Source organism: Brassica napus, chromosome A6, assembly GCF_020379485.1.
Source record: "Brassica napus cultivar Da-Ae chromosome A6, Da-Ae, whole genome shotgun sequence".
NCBI classification, from domain to species: domain Eukaryota; kingdom Viridiplantae; phylum Streptophyta; class Magnoliopsida; order Brassicales; family Brassicaceae; genus Brassica; species Brassica napus.
Genome location: NC_063439.1, coordinates 11,272,359 through 11,296,524, shown reverse-complemented (window position 1 = coordinate 11,296,524; position 24,166 = coordinate 11,272,359). Strand labels below are relative to the sequence as shown.

The 24,166-nt window shown below is 38.8% G+C and overlaps 5 protein-coding genes across 6 annotated transcripts; 3 read left to right on the top strand and 2 right to left on the bottom strand.

The window, feature by feature from the left end:
* Positions 1-8,144: 8,144 nt before the first annotated feature.
* On the top strand, positions 8,145-9,502 carry LOC106451219 (peroxisomal membrane protein 11B). Its single transcript, XM_013893115.3, has 2 exons — positions 8,145-8,661; positions 8,919-9,502. Exons 1-2 carry the CDS (start codon positions 8,474-8,476, stop codon positions 9,409-9,411), a joined length of 681 nt encoding a protein of 226 aa, XP_013748569.2. The 5' UTR covers positions 8,145-8,473; the 3' UTR covers positions 9,412-9,502.
* A 193-nt stretch (positions 9,503-9,695) lies between these two features.
* On the top strand, positions 9,696-10,878 carry LOC106451212 (probable aquaporin TIP5-1). Its single transcript, XM_013893108.3, has 3 exons — positions 9,696-9,931; positions 10,029-10,279; positions 10,366-10,878. Exons 1-3 carry the CDS (start codon positions 9,793-9,795, stop codon positions 10,750-10,752), a joined length of 777 nt encoding a protein of 258 aa, XP_013748562.1. The 5' UTR covers positions 9,696-9,792; the 3' UTR covers positions 10,753-10,878.
* On the bottom strand, positions 10,824-13,961 carry LOC106451204 (NO-associated protein 1, chloroplastic/mitochondrial). Its single transcript, XM_013893095.3, has 12 exons — positions 13,493-13,961; positions 13,146-13,418; positions 12,996-13,075; positions 12,808-12,889; positions 12,594-12,614; positions 12,268-12,313; positions 12,022-12,140; positions 11,834-11,947; positions 11,649-11,750; positions 11,469-11,558; positions 11,278-11,387; positions 10,824-11,206 (listed from the first exon to the last, which is right to left on the bottom strand). The coding sequence occupies exons 1-12, from the start codon at positions 13,880-13,882 to the stop codon at positions 10,957-10,959; spliced, it is 1,677 nt and encodes a 558-aa protein (XP_013748549.2). The 5' UTR covers positions 13,883-13,961; the 3' UTR covers positions 10,824-10,956.
* A 1,364-nt stretch (positions 13,962-15,325) lies between these two features.
* LOC106451181 (structural maintenance of chromosomes protein 2-2) lies at positions 15,326-22,373 on the top strand. 2 transcript variants are annotated; one of them, XM_013893065.3, is made up of 21 exons: positions 15,326-15,414; positions 15,509-15,843; positions 16,282-16,962; positions 17,042-17,185; positions 17,277-17,567; positions 17,637-17,822; positions 17,893-18,057; positions 18,135-18,194; positions 18,418-18,480; positions 18,914-19,005; positions 19,134-19,230; positions 19,711-19,827; positions 19,982-20,200; positions 20,328-20,468; positions 20,546-20,713; positions 20,823-21,007; positions 21,110-21,203; positions 21,285-21,373; positions 21,464-21,689; positions 21,815-21,889; positions 22,021-22,373. In XM_013893065.3, the coding sequence occupies exons 2-21, from the start codon at positions 15,526-15,528 to the stop codon at positions 22,135-22,137; spliced, it is 3,528 nt and encodes a 1,175-aa protein (XP_013748519.2). In that variant the 5' UTR covers positions 15,326-15,414; positions 15,509-15,525; the 3' UTR covers positions 22,138-22,373. The 2 variants fall into 2 exon arrangements, with proteins under 2 accessions (XP_013748519.2, XP_013748523.2); XM_013893069.3 differs by having other exon boundaries at positions 15,339-15,404.
* Positions 22,370-23,988, bottom strand: LOC106451196 (chlorophyll a-b binding protein 4, chloroplastic). Its single transcript, XM_013893081.2, has 4 exons — positions 23,600-23,988; positions 23,151-23,299; positions 22,794-23,060; positions 22,370-22,696 (listed from the first exon to the last, which is right to left on the bottom strand). The coding sequence occupies exons 1-4, from the start codon at positions 23,809-23,811 to the stop codon at positions 22,566-22,568; spliced, it is 759 nt and encodes a 252-aa protein (XP_013748535.1). The 5' UTR covers positions 23,812-23,988; the 3' UTR covers positions 22,370-22,565.
* Between the last annotated feature and the right edge of the window lie 178 nt (positions 23,989-24,166).

Below are 24,166 nucleotides of genomic sequence, written 5' to 3'. Positions count from 1 at the left end.
TACTTTGGAAGTTTTTTTAATTTTGAATAAAAACTTCATTTATTGCTATTAGAAAGTATTTCTCATCTATATATGATTGCATATATAGTTTTAATTATTTATTTGTGATAGAGATACTGAAATAGTGTTTTTAAAATAAACATAATACTTTTTTTTACAACAAAACATTCACAAATTCATATTGACTCTATCACCCAAATCGGTAACTCCGTATCTATGTGAACGACGAAAGATGGTTGTTTCCTAATATAAACATAATACTTTTACAAAGAAACACAAATGCAAAAATAATATATTTAATCAAGTTAAAACTATAGATAAGAACTTAATCTACAGTTTCTACATCGTCGAAATTAGACAAGCCCCATTAATATTTATAGGCAGACTATGACTGTGGAAATTATACAAGTCCCTTTTAACGTCTCTGTTGAATTATTGCAAGCTATGCATGTGGTCAGTGTTGCATTTTATCCATCCATGATCCATTCACTTAGTCTCGCTCAGTTTTAGTCAGTTGACCACTAGATCGATTCGTTCTCTTATGTTAGTTGGGTTACTATACTGCCATTCTTCAAATAATCCATAATGGTAATTATCAAAGTATACCTTGACGTCAAATTACAGATGCGATCATGCGAATAGATATTTGGAACGTGCGTGTTCATGTAAACAATTAAGCGTTAACATAGTGATTATAACTTATAACTTATAAGCATTAGATGTTGGACCAATATTCTATTGGTTATATGTGAAAACGAAATGGGCCATTGGGCCAATCATCTAATAAGCCTTTGAGGCATGATGATTAATGAAGGAAGTAGAGAAAGTCCCACATCGGGGAGAACTGGAAGAGATGATGAGTATATATATATGTACTCACTCTTGTTCAAATGGCGCACATGAGAGGATAGGTTCGCCCCATGCGCGCGCCGCCGCCGTCCGTCCGGCTCGGCTCGGGCTTGGATGGAGGGTTTTTGACCCGATAAAAATTATTCTTTTTGGACCAAGTTAAGCTCAACGCTTTGCCATAATATTTTTAAAAAACAGCATGACATTTGTGTATAAACGACATGTAGTTCGTTTAAGAACAACACGAAGTTTATCTGTTCGAAATGGATCAGAACGAGATAAGAGAGAGTCTTGAGGAAGAAGTTTCAGAACTCAACTTCCCTCGATCTTCGCGAGATTCTCGCCCACATGCAGCAGCTGTTGCGGGAAGTGGGTCTTCTCTGGCTCTTTAAATATCGTCTCTCCTCTTCCTTCATTTCTTAACTTTTTCTAAATCGAAATCCAACAGCAAAAATCCCTCTGCGTAAGTCTATATTGCGAGAGTGTTTCGTAGAGTTTATAGTTCGATAGGGCGATCACGAGTGAGGCGTGATTCGTCTGCCATGGTTGTATCTCGACTAACGGAGCAAATATTTTGAGTTAAGGAAAGAGATCATATCTCGACTCCATGTCTCTTAGCGAATACGATTTCTTATCGTTCTTGTATTCATTTTTTACATTCGTTTAATTTCCTTAACATCGCTTTTATTTTATCGTTTTTGTCAGTCCGGTTTTCCGGCTTCTACAATCTTAACTCAAAATCGCTTTATTTCTAAAGCTCGAATCGGGTTGAAAAATGATTTATAAAAACGGGTTTTGGAACCGTGTTTGCGATTTGCTTTCTAGCACTTCCGCGAAACGTTTTATTATTATCTGATAACGATGTTTGCGATTTGCTATACGCTTATCCGCGAAACGTTTCTGTGTTATTCTGAAAACGTCTTTGCGATTTGCTTTATAGCACTTCCGCGAAACGTTTCTGTTTTATTTCATTACGATTTGCAGATTGCTTTCTAGCATTTTTGCAAAACGTTTTTGATACATATTCAAAACGTTCTATAAAATGAATCGTTTCAAGACCGCTTTCTTAAGCGAGTTTGTGAAACATTCTAAGTCTATAAAAATGGTTTCTGCAAACGCTTTTAAGCGAGTTTGCAAAACGTTTTTCTCAAGACTATATCGATATGATTTGGTTCAAACACCAAAAATGAACATCGACTTTAGACTATTATTTTCTTTAAAATAATATGTTATTTGTTGAATGGAGTACTAATCCGTTTTTTCATGTTTTCTCTACAGAAAAATGACAAACGATAACAACAACCCCATTGGCATCTCGGATGTCATTCAGACTCCACTCAACGCTGCAGCAACTGATGCAACTGGCGTGACAACCGCTGGAAACATCACGGCGACAACCACTGCAGCAACAACAAGCACTATCCTCCCTGCAGGAAATGCTGCTGATGAAACCACTCGCTGTAGTCTATTCGGTGCTGGTCTTTATCAGACGGGTTCAATTTCAGGAACCGCAAGTGGTCCGGTGGCAGTTCAAACTCCTCCGGCTGTCCCTAGTGTGTTCACTCAATGACTGATGCCAAACCAGTTTGATGGCAAAGGCTTCAAGACGTGGCAGAAGAAGATGTTGTTCTTCCTGACAACGATGAAGCTAGACAAGTTCATCCAGGAGGATAAGCCCATTATGCCTTACGGGATTGATGATGTTCACAGTCTCGCAACTGTAGACATATGGGTGCATTCGGACTTCATCTGCAAAGGCTACATTTTGGGTCGCCTCATTGACCCATTGTACCGTATCTACTGTGAGTTCCCCACGGCGAAAGAGCTATGGAGATCACTGGACAAGAAGTACAGAGGTGAGGACGCTGGCTGCCAGAAGTATGTGGTTTCAAAATTCCACGACTTCAAAATGGTGGATTCAAAACCCATCATGGATCAGGTGGAAGCGCTTCAGCTCATTTGCCATGAAATCGCTGCTGAAGGAATGTCTATCTGCGAGACATTCACAACTCTCAGCTTCATTGAAAAGCTTCCTCCAAGCTATGCGGATTTCAAGAACTACTTGAAGCACAAGAAGAAGAAGATGGGGCTCGAGGAGCTCATCATGAGGCTTCAGATGGAATCCAGAAACCGAATTGCTGACAAGGTCACTGCTAAGGAGCACAGTGTCAACATGGCTGAGCACAAAGGCAAAGGAAAGGCACACGCCCATTCTCCTGCCAAGCCTTCCAAAACTGCTGCAGCCCTGAAGGCTTCTGGAAAAAACTTCAAGAACAAAGGCATCGAGATCAATGCGAATGCGAATGTGGAGAAGTTCAGGGGGAAATGTCACTACTGCCACAAAGTGGGGCACAAAACAGTTGAGTGTCGCAAGAAGATCAAGGATGAGAAGGCTCAGGCGAATCTCACTGAGGAGGATCTCGTTGCTGTGGTGACTGAAGCCAACATGGTTGAAAGCAACAACCCCAAGGAATGGTGGTATGACACTGGTGCAACCACCCACATTTGCACCGATAGGGCGATGTTCAGCACCTATCAGAAAAGCAAGACTGAGGAGAAGCTCAAGATGGGAAACACTGCAGTCTCCAAGATTGAAGGACGCGGCAATGTGATTTTGAAGATGACATCTGGACATGAGGTCACTCTGACAAATGTGAAGCATGTGCCTGACATGAGGAAGAACCTGGTCTCGGGAACCTTGCTCAGTAAGAATGGATTCGCCACAAGTTTTGAGGCGGATAAGCTCGTGATTTGGAAGAATGGGATGTATTTGGGTAGGGGTTATGTTAAGGGTGGACTTGTCAAGTTGAATGTAATGACAGTCACTCCAAAAGTTGTAGCTCCAAAAGTTTCAATGAATAAGAAAGAGCCAGTTGCTTATTTGGTTGAGTCTTTTAATATATGGCATGAAAGATTAGGCCATGTAAACTACAAGTCTATACAAAGATTAATGAATTTAAATCTAATTCCTAAATGCAAAACAAGTAAACAAAAATGTGAAGTATGCGTACAGGCTAAGCTCACAAAAACGCCATCACCTCGTGTTGAAAGAACTAATAAACCTTCAGATTTAATTCACACAGATTTATGTGATTTAAAATACTTACAAACTAGAGGCGGTAAAAAGTACTTTGTGACCTTCATAGATGACTGTACAAAATATTGTTATGTTTATTTATTACATAGCAAAGATGAAACCTTAGAAAAATTTAAATAATTTAAACTCGAGGTTGAAAATCAGCTTAAAACAACTATTAAAGTAGTTAGAAGCGACAGAGGAGGCGAGTATGATGGTCCGTTCAATGAATTCTGTAAAGAACATGGAATAATCCATCAAACTACAGCTCCTTACTCACCAGAATCTAATGGAGTTGCTGAACGAAAAAATCGAACTCTAAAAGAGATGATGAATGCTATATTGCAGGAATCTGGGTTACCCCAGAACATGTTGGGGGAAGCGTTGCTTACCACTAATTATATCCTCAACAAAATTCCACACAAAATAACTGACAAAACTCCATATGAATTATGGAAAGGTAATTTACCTTCGTATAAATACCTCAAAGTGTGGGGGTGCCTGGCAAAAGTTGCGGTACCGCCACCAAAGAAGGTCACTATTGGACCTAAAACAGTGGATTGCATCTTCATCGGATATGCACATAATAGTAATGCTTATCGATTTCTGGTACATAAATCTGAAATATCAGATATTCATGAAAATACAGTCATGGAATCAAGAAATGCATCTTTCTTCGAAAATATTTTTCCATATAAGGAAAAACAAGGTTCAAAACGAACTCGAGAAGAAAGAGACAATGACAAGAACTCAGAAACTGAGACAAACGTCGAGATTTCTATAAATGATATTTCAGAAAATGAAGAAAAAGATGAACCTCGAAGAAGCAAAAGAGCTCGAAAGGAAAAATCTTTTGGAGAAGATTTCCTAATGGCATTTTTAGTAGAAAATGCTCCAAAAACTTTGGCAGAAGCCATGGCTTCACCAGAAGCTCCATTTTAGAACGAAGCTGTCAGGAGTGAATTAGATTCGATTATGCAAAATTATACGTATTACATAACGGATTTACCACCTGGCTGCAAAGCATTAGGGAATAAATGGATAATGACACGCAAACCTGGTGGAAAATACAAGTCTAGGCTTGTAGTTCAAGGATTCCGACAAAAGGAAGGCCTTGACTATTTTGATACATATTCTCCAGTGACGAGAATAACATCAATAAGACTGATGATAGCAATCGCAGCCTTAAGAGACCTAGAAATCCATCAAATGGATGTAAAAACTGCTTTTCTAAATGGTGATTTAGAAGAGGAAATTTACATGAAACAACCTGAAGGTTTTGTCATTCCCGGACAAAAAGAAAAAGTATGTCGACTTGTAAAGTCACTTTATGGACTTAAACAAGCTCCTAAACAATGGCACGAAAAATTTGACAATACAATGATATCAAATGGTTTCAAAATAAATGAATGTGACAAATGCATATACTACAAAACTACCAAAAATGCGTATGTTTTGCTATGTCTATATGTAGATGATATGCTCATTATTGGAAGCAATAAAGACATTATCAATCAAACAAAGAACATGCTCAAAGGGACATTTGAGATGAAAGACTTGGGATTAGTAGATGTAATTCTCGGGGTTAAAATCACAAGAAATTCAAACGGAATTATCTTAACCCAATCTCATTATGCTCAAACAATATTGGAGAGATTTAAAAATTACTCTAATAGTACGGCAAAAACTCCATTAGATCCCCAAATGCACTTGACTAAGAATTCAGGTGAAGCGGTTTCACAAAACGAGTATGCACGTGTGATCGGAAGTCTCATGTACTTGACAAATTGTACTAGACCAGATCTAGCGCATGCAGTAAACGTACTTAGTCGATATACAAGTAATCCAGGTCATACACACTGGAAAGCTATAACGAGGGTACTCAATTACTTGCGCTACACCAAAGATTTTGGGCTTCACTATGGTAAAGAACCAGCAGTTTTAGAAGGATACAGTGATGCTAACTGGATATCAGATTCTAAAAACTCAAAATCCACGAGTGGATATGTCTTTACACTAGGAGGAGCAGCAATATCATGGAAATCTACCAAACAAACAGTGTTAGCCAGATCAACCATGGAATCTGAGTTCATAGCCTTAGACAAAGCAGCAGAAGAAGCTGAATGGCTTAGAAATTTTTTGGAAGATATTCCTATGTGGGAGAAACCTGTGCCAGCTATACGCATACATTGTGATAGTCAATCAGCTATAGCTCGGGCTGAGAATAATCTCTACAATGGTAAATCTCGTCACATCAGAAGACGACATAAAACCATTAGACAACTTATCTCAACTGGTGTAATCACAATAGACTACATCAAATCGGCTGACAACCTAGCGGATCCATTTACTAAAGTTTTGCCACGAGATGTAGTTGCTAAATCATCAAAAGGAATGGGTTTAAAGCCTATAACGAATGAGGATGCTTGACTGCAACCCTATCTATCATGACTGGAGATCCCAAGACGTAGGTTCAAAGGGAAAACAAAATCAAACAGAATCTAATCAAAGCACTTGAGACAAAGAAGTCTCTTCCCAGCTCCTAAGATGATAAAAGTGCTAACGAATGTGTAAAGGATAAGCATAAGCTTTTAATGATTCCATAGCTTCTGAGCGGAGTATTAATTAATACTTCTCATGGTCAATCACCTAATGAGTGTGAAATGTGGCCGTTTCTAGGAGAATGAATGCAAGACTATATTCTCTAAGTTCACTAATGAAAACCAGGAATAGTTCAGGGCCACAATGAACACAATAGAGAACTAAGTTCTACGAGAAAATGAAGCTGCGTTATGCCTGTTGTCTCGGTTTACATAAAACACCGGTTGGTTCAAGACATCATGTTCACCTTCTGGTAAAGTAAACCCGACATATATTAACTATGAGTGGTTCAAGGCTTAAAAACGCCACCAACTCAAACACAGTGAATTTTTCGCAAACACTTTCGATAAGTCTGTCTAGTCTAGTCAGGATTAGAATAAGTATAGTTTTTTAGAGTCTATCGAGTCTGCATTTAGTCTACATATGTTTAGAGTCATTTCTATTCATGTGGGGGATTGTTGGACCAATATTCTATTGGTTATATGTGAAAACGAAATGGGCCATTGGGCCAATCATCTAATAAGCCTTTGAGGCATGATGATTAATGAAGGAAGTAGAGAAAGTCCCACATCGGGGAGAATTGGAAGAGATGAGGAGTATATATATGTACTCACTCTAACTCTTGTTCAAATGGCGCACATGAGAGGATAGTTTCGCCTCCCACGCGTGCGCCGCCGCCGCCGTCCGGCCGGCCGGCTCGGCTCGGCGTGGGCGTGGGTGTGGGTGTGGGCTTTGGCTTGGGCTTGGGCTTGGGTGGAGGGCCTTTGGCCCGATAAGAATTATTCTTTTTGGACCAAGTTAAGCTCAACGCTTTGCCATTTTATTTCTAAAAAACAGCATGACATTTGTGTATAAACGACATGTAGTTCGTTTAAGAACAATACGAAGTTTATCTGTTCGAAATGGATCAGAACGAGATAAGAGAGAGTCTTGAGGAAGAAGTTTCGGAACTCAACTTCCCTCGATCTCCGCGAGATTCTCGCCCACGTGCAGCAGCTGTTGCGGTAAGTGGGTCTTCTCCGGCTCTTTAAATATCGTCTCTCCTCTTCCTTCATTTTTTAACTTTTTCTAAATCGAAATCCAACAGCAAAAATCCCTCTGCGTAAGTTTATATTGCGAGAGTGTTTCGTAGAGTTTATAGTTCGATAGGGCGATCACGAGTGAGGCGTGATTCGTCTGCCATGGTTGTATCCGGGACTCTATATTCGTACAGTCCCGTCTCACTAACGGAACGAATATTTTGAGTTAAGGAAAGAGATCATATCTCGACTCCATGTCTCTTAACGAATACGATTTCTTATCGTTCTTGTATTCGTTTTTTGCATTCGTTTAATTTCCTTAACATCGCTTTTATTTTATCGTTTTTGTCAGTCCGGTTTTCCGGCTTCTACATTAGATACATCTATGTTTTATTCATAAGCATAACATTTATATTCGCACAATTAAAGAGCGTTTCAAGGTCCAAGCAAGATCTTGCCATTTGTTTTCAGTTTGAGCTAAAGCCCAAGCTCCAGCTGGAAATCAAGCCCGTTTATATAAATAATCGCACTTGTCTATCTTCTAGTGATGTGCTCATGTCACATGCACATTCTCCAACGCTCAATCCAATTTGTAAAAGAGGAGAATTATCTTCAAACCTAAAATAATTGATAGATAAGGTTTTGTAAAATAAAATAAAAGTCCAGAAAATATTGTGAAAGTTTCTTCCACATATTTTTTTTAATGCTAGCTTTGTATCAAACATGAGACAGAAAGAGCAAGTAGAGTAGCCACCACAAAGCAATCATCTTAAACTCAAACCTAAAAACAAACAAAAGACAAGAATAACTCGAGCAACAAACGTCACTTGTGGCTCAAATCTTCTTCTTCATCGTCATCTGGATAAATTCATCTTTTATTTTTCTCCCACTCTCTCTCTCACTCTCTCACCTCCCTGCTCCGTAAGAAATGTCTTTGGACACGGTGGACAAGCTGGTGGTGTTCTTGGCTAAGAGAGATGGAATAGACAAGCTTGTGAAAACATTCCAATACGTGGCCAAGCTCGCGTGCTGGCACGTTGAAGCTACAAGACCCGACGCGGCCGAGAGGTTCAAGAAATGGGAGGTCGCGTCCGGTCTTAGCCGCAAAGCCTTCAGGTCCCCACACCCAACTCTAGTCACCTTATCTACATAATGGCATAATCGTAAATATAGTAATGTTTGCTTTAGTTAACTTCTTAATGAACATCGTATCTCATCTAGCAAATTTTAATAGTCGTCACTTGTAGTAGGATATTCATATTATATATATACTAATAATACACTTTATATTACATTACACTTAGTTATACAAAAAATATTATATATTTAACAATAGCAATTGTTGTTAATTTATGGTCCAATCATGTGAGCAGGACCGGGAGGTCTCTAACGGGTTTCAATGCCCTGAGACGAAACCCTGGTGCAACCCCTGTGATCCGCTTCTTGGCGGTCCTAGCCAATTCAGGAGAGATGGTTTATTTCTTCTTCGATCATTTTCTTTGGCTATCAAGAATCGGTACACTAGACCCCAAGATCGCCAAGAAAATGAGTTTCATCTCAGCGTTTGGTGAATCTTTTGGTTACGTTTTCTTTATCATCATCGATTGCATTTTCATAAGGCAGAGACTCAGATCCTTGAAAAGACTCCGGACCAACTATGAACCCAAAGAAGAAGTCAGCGGGAAAGTTAGCGAGATTCAAGGAGATATAGTGATGAGATTGATGGGAATTTCAGCTAACGTTGCGGATTTAATTATCGCACTGGCGGAAATTCAACCTAATCCGTTTTGTAACCACACGGTTACACTTGGTATAAGCGGTTTAGTTTCGGCTTGGGCCGGTTGGTATAGGAACTGGCCATCGTGAAAGAGAGAGAGAGCGAAGAAACGTATCTATATATATGTGTTGTAACAAACGTGTAACTCACTTGAATATATGCATATTTCTATTTTATATCGTTTTAGGGTCAAACTAAAGAAACAAAAACTAAGGGTATCAAAAAGGTGTAATTTACCTACGTGGGGCATTTTTAAAATTCACAAAACTTGATAACTGTAAATAACTTCCGCGCCCCACTCTCACATTCGCCACTAAAACCCGTTTGTATATGGACGGTTAATACGTATTTAAATATTTGTTTTTTTTAAAAGAAAACTCGTTACCGTTCTCTTAATATTTATAGGTTTACAACATTCGCTTAACACAGAAACAGAAAGTAAAAAGTAAGAGAACTATTGAAAGAAATTAATGAGAAGAATGATTCCAACAACGTTTTCAAGTAAGTTTCAAGGAGCAGTGAGTATGAATGCGTTGAGATGTTACGTTTCTGAGTTTATCTCCACCTTCTTCTTTGTCCTCGCAGCCGTTGGATCCGTCATGGCTTCAAGTAAAATCACTCTTTTTCTCTAAACAAATTATCCAAAACGTTTTGATCTTCCTTTTTTCTTTGGTTGAGAAGATGTTTTTATTTGTGTTTTACTAAGGGAAACTGACGGCGGGTGATGTTACGGGTCCGTTTAGTGTATTATTACCGGCGATTGCAAATGCGTTTGCCTTATCATCTTCAGTTTACATCTCTTGGAACGTCTCTGGTGGCCATGTGAATCCAGCGGTTACGTTTGGAATGGCGGTTGCTGGTCGGATTAGCGTCCCAACCGCTATGTTCTACTGGACTTCACAGATGATTGCCTCTGTTATGGCTTGCCTTGTCCTTAAAGTAACCGTTGTTGAACAGGTAATCAACATTTTCCTTACACGTAACTAGTTTTGTCTTTTACCTGTGTTTATATAATGATTATGATCTCTATCTGAATTAATCAGCACGTACCGATCTATAAGATTGCTGGAGAAATGACGGGATTTGGAGCATCGGTTCTCGAGGGTGTTTTAGCGTTCGTCCTTGTCTACACCGTGTTCACAGCTAACGACCCGAGACGTGGCTTACCTTTAGCCGTTGGACCGATATTCATAGGGTTTGTTGCCGGCGCCAATGTTTTAGCCGCTGGTCCGTTCTCTGGAGGAGCCATGAATCCAGCATGTGCCTTTGGGTCGGCTATGATTTACGGAAGCTTCAAGAACCAAGCCGTCTATTGGGTCGGGCCTTTGCTCGGAGGAGCCACCGCTGCGTTGGTGTATGACAACATGGTGGTGGTTCCAGCAGCTGAAGATGACCGTGGTTCATCCACAGGAGATGCCACTGGTGTGTGATGGCTTATGTGTCTAATATTTTATATATTTCTACGTTAAAGTAGCGTTATTTAATTTTTCAGTTCATGAAATGTTGTTGACTTTGATGTTTACTTTCTTGAATATTAATTTAGTAACTTTTCATTACAAACAATTTGCTATTTCACCACTGTGTTACATATTATTATATTATATAACTCTGGTTTTGTAAGCTAAACAAAAACTTCAGAAGTACCATTTGGGTCTGACCTCTTCTTCCTTGTCGGATAAGTCACGGTATTGATACCATTCAGCACCAGAAGTGCCAATGGGTAGTGTTGGTCTGATAAACACTTCAACTGGTTTTGGCACACTCACACAAACACGTATCTCATGCTCTGCTTCTGCGAGATCTCTTGGCTCAGAGTCTCGTACTCTGCGGATTGGTTCGATTGAAATCCATCCTAACCCTGAAATCGCCACATCGCTAGCCGGTCTGCTAAAGAAAAATGTGATACGTTAGGTGAAGAGCACTCAGATAGGAATAGATGATAATGATTATTTCACCTTTTTGGATCGTTAAATTCGATTCGGAGTAAACGGTGAGACTGTAATCCTTTCCACTCCTGTATCTGATCTTTCCCTGATGGAGGTGTCAGAAGCACGCCCACTTCTTTCTGCAGAACACCCAAGTAAATGGTAAAACTTGTTCTCGAATTAGCAATGGAGTTGATACTGATGGTGTAAAGAAACTTTACCTGGTAAAACTCGGTTGCTGTTTTGGTTGGTACTACATGAATCTCAAGAGCCTTTGGTCCATAGAATGTGAAACGTGTTTCTGGTAGAGCCTGAAACAGCTCAAAGTATGTCACGGTTTCACATATTAATTAATACCCACACTCACATACATAATTTAGCATTCCGGTAATATTGTTTACCTTCAAGATGTCAATCCTGACGAGACCTCCCCAAAAGAATGTATAACCGTTTAAGCTCTCACCTTCGGAACTACTTAATGACTGTGTTGGCAATGTTGAAATCTGGTAGGAACAAAATCATCATATACTGATGCTACGATGATATATATATAGTCTATAGTAGGCTTTAAAAAGGGCAGACTTACATGGAAAGACTGGCCTCTGAGACGATTCTGAGGAGCAAGGGCGGGTAAATCATCTGAATGCACAACAGCTGCTTGCCTATGGTGTAAGTGAACTCCCGGTGTGTCATACAACTTCTGTGGTAATAAGGTATTCTTTTAGCAGAATGTCCACTGGTGCTATAGAATCTGAAGGTGGTTTAAGTTTATACCTCTCCTCCGAGGAAGGCGTTGATCTGAATTGGACCCAAGGTTGTTCCAGGGACAGCTGATTGAATCGGTTTGTACTTCTGTGCCGCTGCTGCAACAGGGTCCCTTTCCGCCATTGTTTCTGTATAACGAAGTACACATACAATCTCATTTAACTCTCTATACAGATGAAACTAAATTGTGGAGAAACCAGACAAAATCAAAGGTAAGCACATTGATATAAACACAATGAAGATTAAAGGACTTACTCAGCAAAGCATTGATGAATGCTGACTTCCCTACGTTAGCTGCACCCTGTGAAAGCATTGAAGACAGGATGAATGAATATTTGCCAGACCATTAAAACAGCATCTACCCTCTATTATAGTGTAGAATAGTGAAGTCTAGAGTGTCATTATAATGTTGTAAGATAAAATCAAACAGGAGGAAATCAATATACACTAAGCACAGACTCTCTCATTAAGATACGTTAAGCTATTAAGTAAAAACAAGAAATTTAAGCTGGCTATATATATATCTTTACTAACTAAAAAACTATTTATTTGGTTATCAACAAAAGTGAGAATGCACATACCAGAATGTAGACATCTCGTCCCTGAAACACAAAAAAATAGGGATAGAGAGGTCAGGCTACAGAATATAAATGAATAGAAGGTTATGATATTCAATATCCAGCCAAAAAGAGAAAACAAAATGTTACACCATTTCATGTTATCAACATTTCTCGAGAGAAGTCTTTTAGCACTAGTGTGAAGACAATAATTTTTAAGGAGAATAGCATATGCTACCTTTTTCTCCTTCTGGATTTCTGACGCAACTCCGCTAACTCCATCCAGTGACTTGGAACTTGTCAGATGGACACTCAAGACACTGTCAAAAAATTATATACATCCATATCAGGCAGTAGCTCCACAAAACATTAAGTCAAGTCACTGGGTAATCAATCATGGGTAAGTACTTGATAGTAGATACCTACTTTAGTTTTTTCTTCGTGGTCACTTCCACAACCCAATCACCAATACAATTCATATCTGTTCCTTTTGGAAGGAGATCAATCTACAAGTAGAGAGCACATTCATTTTATCAGAGGGAACCTAGAAAGCACTGAATAAGTAGCATACCATACCTTAGTTATAACCAGTATGATCGGATTGGCACCAACCAAATCACGAACACGAGCTAAGAAGCTACCATTGAAATCCACAATGTCAACTAATTTGACAATCAAGGCCTTCTCAAGGCGCAAGTGAGAAAGCTTCTCCCTGAGTTGATCAGCTGAAACGAACTGCTTCCCACCAGCATACCCTCCATTACCACCAACAGCTGTAATCATATGCCCATGAGACAAAAGCTGACATCTTCCACATATTACCGTTCTTAGCTGGTGATGCTTCTTCTTCTGCAACAACAAAGATTCAAACTTGATGACGTTTTTCACTTCACTGCAACAAAGTAAATGAACCCAATTCCTACCAAATCGTAAGTAACGAGATCGACGAATCCCGGAGAATCGACGTCGGAGGTCTGTAACGGAGCTCCGCAGCCGTAGCAACACGAGACGGAGGTGTCGACAACTTTCCGCACGCTCTCTTCCTTCTTTTTCTTCTTCTCCCTTTTGAGCTCTTTCTTCACCACTTTCTGAGCTTGGTGAGCTCTTTCGTTCTCCAAGAACCTCTCTCCGGGGGTCGGAGCTGCCGCCGCGAATCCATCCCGCTCCGAGAGTGAAACCGTCGATTCTGAAGTGGAGATAGACTTACAGACGATTGACGTCGTCGGGTTCCGGTGAATGACGGTGAGAGTGGGTCCACGTCTGGTGAAGCGACGAGGAAGAGAAGGAAACGTGGAGAGAGCTCGTAGCGCCATTGATGAGATTTTCCCCCACCAGCTATCTCTGTCTCAAGATAAACCCCCAAGAGATAGATAGATTCTCGATACTTAGAGACCCTCTAGACCGTTTAGAAGGTTTGGGGGAAAAAGAAACCTTATTGGTTTTGGATCGACTCATATGGGCTGCGCACCAATAGTCGATACCGGGCTTGTATTCACTACTTGTCTTTTATTTGTCCAGTAAAATCAACCACCTAGCCAAATACTAAATACACCTTAAATTGAAAACTTACAAAGTCAAGTACCAAGTTTTAAAAAAAAAAAACTAAAAAAACTACTCGGCTTGACTAGACTTGTTAATCGTTCAGAAATATTTTGTTAAGCAACATTGGCATAAATTTTTACAGTTCCAAAATCTTGATCCACTTAACTTATAAATTTGCTGACTATGATTTTTTTTTTGCTTGGCGAATACATGTTATCTACCTCGTTTTTCATAAGAAATCAATTACTCAATATTGTCAAATAGGGTAAGAAGCCGACAAATCATATTATTTGCAAGTATAAATCAAATATCAAGTACCTTCAGATCTTTTAATATTTGTCTAGCTACTTGCTTTATTACATATTAATTGTTGGCGGTTAAAATTTTATTATCTGTTTAAAAAATATATATATTATCTTTTACTTATATTGTAACTGAAAACAAATAAAAATGTTATATTTGATCAAAGAAAGTCCACTAAAAATAGCAAAATTCATATACTTATTTTTCTATGAATTTTATTTTTTGATTTAGCGAATAAGTATTTTATAAACAAGTACTATATTGAAACAAATAACCAGCATGGTCAAGTAACTTGCAAGTTTGCAACTATTAATATTTTTTTGTTGAGTACTTGATATATCAATATTTGCTTTATCAAGCACCAAATCCAAGCTCAAGTCCAAAATACAACTACTTGAACGAGTTAAACCAAAATATCAAACCTCCAAAAATTATCAAGTACTTGGTTTATGCTCATCCTCCACTCAAGTCTGAAAATTTTACATATATTGTTCGATTTCAAGTATTTAGCAAAAATAACTAAAATATCTAAAAACATATTCAAAAATATAAAAAACTACAACATATGTCTAATTTCAAAACTGCATTCAAAAATCTGAATCAAAAGATTAAAAATATACAAAAATTATCAAAAAATATTTAGTAATAATATTTTTTTTGGGCTATACAAATAATTAATTGATCTAAGACCAACCGAGACCAGTGAATCTAAATAAAAATATTCAGCATGGTAAAATGTATATATCCATTAGAACCATTTCAGGTCGATTTTGGTTCGAGTTTTCGGACCCAGGTAAAATATCCATGTCTACATAAAAAATAATAGTCCCTCTAGATGGAGTAGAAGGTTAGGGTAGGGGTACTAAATTCCATTCTCCCGCGCTTTTGCTTAACCTAAATCGAAACTCCCAAATTGGAAAGATAAAAAAATTCAATTTCACTCAATCGGATAAAAAGGAGTCAAGATTCGTCTCTGCATCTCCCGCAACGGTTAGATTCTGTATGTGCGATTTCAATTTCGTAACTAAGCTTTGTAGTGACTCTTCCTCTTCTAGGGTTCATGTGAAATAGCTTCTCTCGTCTCGCTTTTCTAGGGTTAATTTTGGAGAAGATGCACATAAAGGAGATATGCTTGGAAGGTTTCAAATCATACGCCACGAGGACTGTGGTTCCGGGTTTCGACCCGCATTTCAACGCCATCACGGGTCTGAACGGCTCCGGGAAATCCAACATCCTCGATTCCGTCTGCTTCGTGCTGGGTATCACCAACCTCCAGCAAGTTCGAGCCGCTAATCTGCAGGAGCTCGTCTACAAGCAAGGACAAGCTGGGATTACCAAGGCCACTGTGTCGGTTACTTTTGATAACTCCGAGGTGAATAGGAGTCCTCTCGGCTATGAACAACATTCCGAGATTACTGTGACTCGACAAGTATGTCAAAATTTCTCTTTCGCTCTACTTATTGATTTCAAGCTTAGAAAATTTTGGTTGATTAAAGTATGTTATAAGGCTATGGTGGAAGAGGTCTTAGCTTGATTGTTTTTTTGTTTTTTTTTTAAAATTTGTGTGTGTCTTTTGGCTCTGAAGATTGTTGTTGGTGTAAGGCATAAGTATTCGATTAATGGGGAAGCTTGTTTAGTTTGATTATACTCCCTATGTTATAAGACTATGGTGAAAAATGTTTCATTTTGATTTGTTTTTCTTCTTTATTTGTGTCTTTTGAATTTGAAGATTGTTGTTGGTGGAAGGAACAAGTATTTGATCAGCGGGAAGTTTGTTTAGTTTGATTAGACTATGTTATAAGGCTATGGTGAAAAGGTCTCAGTTTGATTAGTTTTTCTTCTTTCTTTGTGTCTTTTGGCTTTGAAGATTGTTGTTGGTGGAAGGAATAAGTATTTGATCAATGGGAAGCTTGCTCAACCAAGTCAAGTTCAGAACCTTTTCCACTCGGTGCAACTGAACGTCAATAATCCCCATTTTCTGATTATGCAAGGCCGTATAACCAAGGTTTTGAACATGAAACCTCCGGAGATCTTGTCGATGCTTGAAGAAGCAGCTGGTACGAGGATGTATGAAAACAAGAAGGAGGCTGCATTGAAAACGCTAGAGAAAAAGCAAACCAAGGTCGATGAGATAAATAAACTCCTTGATCAAGAGATATCGCCTGCTTTGGAGAAGCTGAGGAAAGAAAAGGCGCAGTATATGCAGTGGGCTAATGGTAACGCGGAGCTCGATCGGCTAAAGAGGTTCTGTGTCGCTTTTGAATATGTTCAAGCAGAGAAAGTTAGGGACAGCTCTCTTCATGGGGTTGAACAGATGAAGACAAAAATTACAAGTATTGACGAAGAGACAGAGAAGACACTGGGAGAAATATCGGAACTGGATAAACAGGTACAAGCTTTGACTCGGGCAAGGGAAGCCAGCATGGGTGGAGAAGTAAAAACTTTGTCTGACAAAGTGGATGCACTGTCTAATGAAGTGACACGTGAATTATCAAAGCTTAATAATATGGAGGACACCCTTCAGGGCGAAGAAAAGAATGCTGAAAAGGTTAGCTGACAGGTCTTATCTCGTGTTAGAATGGTGGCAGATTCCATAGCGATTTTCTGACAACTTTTGATGTTGCTAGATTGTTCATAATATAGAAGATTTGAAGAAATCTGTAGAAGAGAGAGCTTCTGCTCTGAAGAAGTCCGACGAAGGAGCAGCAGACCTAAAACTGAAATTTCAGGAACTTTCCACCACCTTAGAAGAGTGTGAAAGAGAACACCAGGTAGTACCACCTAAAGAAGAATCTTTATTTACTGCCAAATTGCCTTAGTCTATCTTGTATGTTAATTGAATTTAGGTCTCTTGATAACCAGGGTGTTCTAGCTGGTAAGAGTAGTGGAGATGAAGAAAAATGCCTTGAAGATCAACTACGTGATGCAAAGATTTCTGTTGGAAGAGCTGAAACGGAGTTGAAACAGTTGAATACCAAAATTAGTCACTGTGAAAAGGAGCTAAAAGAGAAAAAGTCCCAATTAATGTCAAAACGAGAAGAAGCTGTTGCAGTGGAAAATGAACTTGATGCGAGGAAAAATGATGTTGAAAGTGTGAAAAGGGCACTTGATTCTGTTCCATATAAAGAGGGTCAGATGGAAGCATTGGAGAAGGTTAGCGTGCTTGTTATTTGATTTTTTTTCCTTCTGTTACATAAAGATCTATCTCAAATCTTCTCTTAGGATCGAGGATCGGAACTTGAAATTGGGCAAAGGCTGAAAGACATTGTGCGGGATCTTTCAGCTCAATTAGCAAATGTTCAGTTTACGTATCGTGATCCTGTGAAGAACTTTGATCGATCAAAGGTGAAAGGTGTGGTTGCAAAACTGATAAAAGTAAATGATAGGTCCTCAATGACAGCTCTGGAGGTAAGTGGGTATTATCTTATCATTTTACGTTGTTAACTCATTTGAGTTTTCTAAGAGGACTATTTTTCAGGTTACTGCTGGTGGAAAGTTATTTAATGTTGTTGTAGACACAGAAGATACTGGAAAACAGCTCCTACAAAAGGGTGATCTACGGAGAAGGGTTACGATTATACCTCTTAACAAAATTCAGTCTCACTTAGTCCCATCTAGAGTGCTGCAAGCCGCTGTCAGATTGGTATGTGGATCTTTTTATTTTACTGTCAAATCAACTCTTTTTTCTTTGTTCTTTGCTGATTTTCTATTAATTTTCAGGTGGGGAAGGGTAACGCGGAACTGGCACTTTCTTTAGTTGGTTATAGCGAAGAAATAAAGGTGCGCTGGTTGCCTGCTCAAAATACCAAGAATCTGTTGCATTTGCATCATCCATTAGCTTATAAAATTTCTGATAACTAATATATTATGCAATGCAGAAAATAATTGTCACATTCATGGGCTGTTTATCTACTGATTGTTAGTTTCAGAACATTTTGTTACGGATAGACATAAACGATTAGTCCATGACCATTAATTTACGACATTCTATAATTCTTTGCAGAATGCCATGGAATTTGTATTCGGATCCACATTTGTTTGCAAAACTACTGATGTGGCAAAGGAAGTAAGTATTTCTTAGACAACAGAGTATGTGTGTTCTAACTCTGTGTCCGTGAAGGATGTTGTAGAGACATTAGAGTATGTTTGTTCTTACTTGACATGTATTGTCAGCTGCGTCTTTGTTATATAGTCTCCTAAGTCAGCCTTCTCTTTTAGATTAAGGATGGCCCTAGAAGAGTTTAGTTCCTAGCAATGATTCAATGTTATGTAACTGTCTAACCTCTCCGTGTCTAGCAGAGGGAGAGTTCTCATATGATTAAGTTTTTTCTTTTCTCAAAACTTGATCGCTTTGTTGGGTTACATGTTCATTTTTCTGACCCAATATCATTTCCTTATTATTTTCTCTACTATTAGATACCTTTATTTCGATGGCAGACCTCTCTTTTTTATTTAGATGTTTCGTTCTTTGATTTTTTGCTCAAATTATGGTTCGGCAGGTTGCTTTTAACAGGGACATTCGGACTCCAACTGTGACACTTGAAGGTGATATATTTCAGCCAAGTGGTCTTCTTACTGGTGGAAGTCGCAAGTATGTCATTCTTTCGATTATACCTCTAGATCTTTCTGGCGTTTATGTACTTGATTTCATACAGATATGGTTCAGCAGTCCTAAAAACTGACCAAAAACATTGTGTATTTCGTAATTTTCTGTCTTAGGGGTGGAGGTGAGCTGCTAAGGCAACTTCATGATCTGGCAGAGGCTGAAACAAAACTTCAAGTACACCAGAAAAGGTTGTACGAAATTGAAGCAAAGGTAAATTTCTTTCAATTTTTGTCATTAGCTATTACTTTCCTTTTAGAAAAAGACAGTGGGGTTTGACAGCTGAGTTAGACATCAGAGAATTTCGATACCGCTTGAAGCATAAAGCTTTTACATCTTCGACAGTTTAGAATTAGATCTGGATCATTGGAAACTCAGGTCTCATGCATTCATTGTTAAAAGAAAATACAATCTGAGTTGCTGAAACTGACACTTTGAACCATTTTTGGATGCCTCGTCATCTCAGATATTCAATCAGTTTAGTTGTTTCCGGCTCAAAGGAAGCAAATGTTTAGCTAACGTCATTGCATCACATTTTTATATCTCATGTTTGGTTTTGTTGGATTTTTCTGTACCTCACATATGTTTGTGAAGGCACGCACATAATGTTATTGTCGGCTCTTCTTTGGGCACCTTGGTAAAATTAGCTCTTTTGGTTGTGTAAAACCCTACTGGTTCATTTTTACATTGCAGATCAATGAGCTTAAGCCTCTTCAAAAGAAGTTCACAGACATGAAAGCACAACTGGAGCTGAAAATGTATGACCTATCCTTATTTCTAAAAAGGGCTGAACAGAACGAGCACCACAAGGTTCGTATCTGTATTTTGCATCTTCTTTTATCCACGTCCATTTTTTATTCACATCTTTCTAGTTTAGTTTTTCCCAATTCAAATTTTTGCTGTCATGTGGTACTGAAAGCATATTTAATACTCTCGCTCCCTTCTACCAATCGTCTATGTGTAGCTTGGTGAAGCGGTGAAGAAACTTGAAGAAGAGTTTGAAGAAATGAGATCCCAGATCAAAGAGAAGGAAGGTCGTTACAAGAGTTGTGCTGATACTGTCTCCACGCTAGAGAAATCAATCAAAGATCATGATAAGAACAGAGAGGGAAGACTCAAGGACTTGGAAAAGAATATTAAAAGTATCAAAGCTCGTATTCAGGCATCGTCAAAAGATCTAAAGGTACTCCAAATCTTTCAGTTAAAGACTTAGATTAAACTTCAAGCCTTTTCCTTATCCTGGTTTGTCCAGCTTTTAGCCTTTTGACATTTCTAAATGCTTTTGCTATATGCTACTTCTTGATTTATAGGGTCATGAAAATGAAAGAGAGAGGCTTGTGATGGAGCAAGAAGCAGTGGTGCAGGAACAGTCATCTTTAGAGAGCCAGCTAGCTTCATTGAGGACGCAAATTAGCACTATGGCTTCCGATGTGGATAAGCAACGAGCCAAGGTACTGCAGTTATTTCTCTTGATATATTTTAAGATTATATAATATATACATAAAATCTGGATGTGACTACCCTGCAGGTGGATGCCATACAGAAGGATCATGATCAGTCTCTTGCTGAGCTCAAGTTAATACACGAAAAGATGAAGGAATGTGATACGCAGATAAGTGGTTTTGTTGCAGACCAGGAAAAAAGTCTGCAGAAGGTTAGCGAAATGAAGCTTGAGAAAAAGAAGTTGCAAAATGAGGTATTCTTTCTTCAATGTTATTGGCTGGAGATGCATTACTCTTGCCGCGGTCTCCTAATCTAATGATAGATAATTTCTTGGGTTTATTTAATTGTTTAACACTGATTAGGTAACGAGGATGGAAATGGAACAGAAAGATTGTTCTGTGAAGGTAGACAAACTTATTGAGAAGCATGCATGGATAATAACCGAGAAAACGCTTTTCGGAAAAGGAGGGACGGACTATGATTTTGAATCTCGTGATGCTTATAAAGCAAGAGAAGAGCTTGAAAGGCTCCAGACAGATCAATCAAGGTATGTTTCCAAGGAATAGATTTATATTTGCAATTTGATATAATGCAATGCAATATCAATGGAATATGGCTTTCTTTTTCTCGCTTGTTTCTTCTCTTTAAGTCTGGAGAAAAGAGTGAACAAGAAGGTCATGGCTATGTTTGAGAAAGCAGAAGATGAGTACAATGCTCTTATGTCCAAGAAAAATATAATCGAGGTTAGTTTTGGAGGGTCTGTGCAACATATTTTAACAGCTGTACTTGCGTTTAGACCTGTGTTTTCTTTCATTTTTTCTTAGACTGACAAATCCAAAATCAAGAAAGTGATCGAGGAGCTTGATGAGAAGAAAAAGGAAACACTGAAAGTTACCTGGGTTAAAGTTAATCAGTAAGTCGCTTATTTTCTATCCGTTTCTCGTTTTGCCATGGGATTCACTTCATTTTACTACATCTTGAGATAAGTTTACAATATCTACAGGGATTTTGGTTCCATCTTTTCAACTTTACTACCTGGCACCATGGCAAAACTAGAACCTCCAGAAGGAGGTAGTTTCCTCGATGGTCTTGAGGTCCGTGTTGCTTTTGGAAGTGTGTGGAAACAGTCTCTATCCGAACTAAGTGGAGGGCAAAGATCTCTTCTTGCACTTTCTTTAATCCTGGCATTGCTTCTCTTCAAGCCAGCTCCTCTTTATATCTTAGACGAGGTATCAATTGACATGGATTCTTCTCACATTCAGTGATCTTGGATTGTTCACGATAACAGGACAGTTTCAAGTTTTATGACATTTAAAAAAAAACATAAGATAATTCGTTGCATTGATTTTATTAGGTTGATGCAGCTCTCGATCTTAGCCACACGCAGAACATAGGAAGAATGATCAAAACTCATTTCCCACATTCACAGGTCACATAATATATGTGTTTTTTCGATCTTGTAGTCACTAGCTATTCCCATGATTCTGAAAATCAGAAAGCTTCTTATTCTCATATGTCAACTCAAGTTTACTTATCCATTCATATGATTTTTGTTAACAGTTCATCGTGGTTTCACTGAAAGAAGGAATGTTCAACAACGCTGATGTTCTCTTCCGAACAAAATTCGTGGATGGTGTTTCAACGGTCCAGAGGACAGTAACAAAACAGAGCAAATAACCTGCTTATAAAAGCGTAGCAACTCTAATGATGTCTATACTCTTTTGCTTCTAAGTGTGACAACTTGTCTCCCAAGATATGTAGCAAATGATTTGGTGGTAGCTATTGTCTACTACTTAGATAGTTAGAGATCGTTATCTTATATTAGACTTGAGGGTTTCTTGTTGCAAATGTTTGAAGAGATTGGAGTTCTAAGTTATGATGTGCTTTGTACCACATGAATAGATAGATAGATATTAAAGAGTACCACAATCGTTGATGAACTTAGTTCCTTTGTACACACAAGATTTTTAAATTCGTTCATTGAGCTACAACAAATACCATACTGTTTCAAGCTCACAAACCAAGAACTCTAAGATGCAACAAACACAGATATGAAGGTAGCAGAAGATCGAGAGAAATGAGTTTCATAAGTCTGTATTAAATCTTCAGCTGAAGGTTTGGACAATGGTGTTGTGCCATGGGTCAGACAGGTGCTGCAAGAGGTTCTCAAATGGTCCCTTTCCAGTCACATTGTGTTGAATCACGAACCCTAAGAATGCCAACATAGCCAACCTCCCTGCAACCACAACAACAACAACAAAAGAGTCTTTTAGTCTTTAACTGTGTTTATTATGTAACACAACAGAGAACGGATCATCACTTCTGAAGCTTACCGTTTGCAAGCTCTTTCTCCTTGGCCTCGAGCGTAGGAGCGAAGTTAAGCGGGTTAAAGATTCCTCCAGGGTAACCAACTTCATTTGGAGGCAAGCTGTATTGCTTGAAGATAGGGTCTTGGTTCACACTTCCTGGGTTCTTAATGTCTTGCCATCGTCTGATCTCAACGTAATGAAACAATATGAATTCGATCACGAACAATGTCGACGATGATGCAAAATACTGCTCTTTTCCAGCATCATACCACTCAGGAACGTTGATGATTCCTACAAACAGTTTTTAACAAAAACATGTGTCAAGTTCTTGAAATAAATGTTTACAATTTTTATCTAGGTCATGTTATAATGATGTCTCACCGATCTTGGTGAAAACTTCCGGCAAAAGCATCCCTGCGACGCCAAGCATGGCCCACCGTCCGTTGACAAGCTCTGCCTGGATGAACCACTTCAAGTTCTCTGGATCCTCTGCAAGTCCCAATGGGTCAAACCCATTGTCCCCGGCAAGACTGCAAATATATGTATACGAGTCATGTGAGTGACAATACCATGCACGCTAGCTAAACCGGTACTGGGCAGATCCGATCTAATCTAACCAAAACCAAAACCATTTTTTGTCTTACTAAACCGGTTTCGGACAGCGTTAAACTAAACACAAAACGTCCCCACAAAACAAAACGATTGTCCAATTCTTCTGGTTCTTGTTATAAACATTAACTTAACCGTGGTATGGGACAGGGTCAACCTAAATCAAATCAACGATCCAGTTGTATTAAACCAAAAACTGGATGTACATTTTGTAAAATTACCTGCCGTTGAGGTAACCAGGAGATGCCAAACCGGGCAACCATTCTCCTTTCTTAGCTTCAACCTTGAACGAGGCCGTCTTTGAGGATGATGAGCCGATTGACTTAAACGACAAATCTCGGTTCAACCTACCGGAAGAACCGGTGAGGAATCTTGGCTTTGAAGTGCATGGTCTGAATATCGAGGCCGAGGCTTGAGTAGTGACAGTGGCCATTTCCCCTACAGAACTGGATACAGGATGAGATAATGGATTGGAATCAAGAGATGAAAGATGTGTGTGGAGATGATTGTGAAGAAATAGACAATTGTGATGTGGGTTCTCGTGGCTGTGGTTTAATGACTAGGTATTCACCGTTGGATCAGATTACGTGGTTGATTACACGGATGAGATGGGTTTGATGGGAGATATAGGCTTATCAGTTTATCTTGGTAGCGTATCTAACAGGATTTTTATCTTCTTTAACATTGGTCTGAATAAGATAGTGTGGGGTCCACTACTATCCCGCGTGTCCTTGAAATACTATAGCCGAGTGAGAAATCTCCTCAACCAATCAAATGGAACTAAGAGG

Excerpts from the sequence above, each read along its gene's own strand:
- LOC106451219 (XM_013893115.3), top strand. The coding sequence starts at position 8,474 with ATGTCTTTGGACACGGTGGACAAGCTGGTGGTGTTCTTGGCTAAGAGA. Across the intron at positions 8,662-8,918 it reads CTTAGCCGCAAAGCCTTCAG|GACCGGGAGGTCTCTAACGG; the intron begins GTCCCCACACCC and ends TCATGTGAGCAG.
- LOC106451212 (XM_013893108.3), top strand. The coding sequence starts at position 9,793 with ATGAGAAGAATGATTCCAACAACGTTTTCAAGTAAGTTTCAAGGAGCA. Across the intron at positions 9,932-10,028 it reads TGGATCCGTCATGGCTTCAA|GGAAACTGACGGCGGGTGAT; the intron begins GTAAAATCACTC and ends TGTTTTACTAAG. Across the intron at positions 10,280-10,365 it reads AAGTAACCGTTGTTGAACAG|CACGTACCGATCTATAAGAT; the intron begins GTAATCAACATT and ends TGAATTAATCAG.
- LOC106451204 (XM_013893095.3), bottom strand. The coding sequence starts at position 13,882 with ATGGCGCTACGAGCTCTCTCCACGTTTCCTTCTCTTCCTCGTCGCTTC. Across the intron at positions 13,419-13,492 it reads ATCTCGTTACTTACGATTTG|AAGAAGAAGCATCACCAGCT; the intron begins GTAGGAATTGGG and ends TTGTTGTTGCAG. Across the intron at positions 11,388-11,468 it reads CAGCAACCGAGTTTTACCAG|AAAGAAGTGGGCGTGCTTCT; the intron begins GTAAAGTTTCTT and ends GGTGTTCTGCAG.
- LOC106451181 (XM_013893065.3), top strand. The coding sequence starts at position 15,526 with ATGCACATAAAGGAGATATGCTTGGAAGGTTTCAAATCATACGCCACG. Across the intron at positions 20,469-20,545 it reads TGGATAAGCAACGAGCCAAG|GTGGATGCCATACAGAAGGA; the intron begins GTACTGCAGTTA and ends ACTACCCTGCAG. Across the intron at positions 21,690-21,814 it reads CTCTTTATATCTTAGACGAG|GTTGATGCAGCTCTCGATCT; the intron begins GTATCAATTGAC and ends TGATTTTATTAG.
- LOC106451196 (XM_013893081.2), bottom strand. The coding sequence starts at position 23,811 with ATGGCCACTGTCACTACTCAAGCCTCGGCCTCGATATTCAGACCATGC. Across the intron at positions 23,300-23,599 it reads CCTGGTTACCTCAACGGCAG|TCTTGCCGGGGACAATGGGT; the intron begins GTAATTTTACAA and ends ATATATTTGCAG. Across the intron at positions 23,061-23,150 it reads GGAAGTTTTCACCAAGATCG|GAATCATCAACGTTCCTGAG; the intron begins GTGAGACATCAT and ends AACTGTTTGTAG.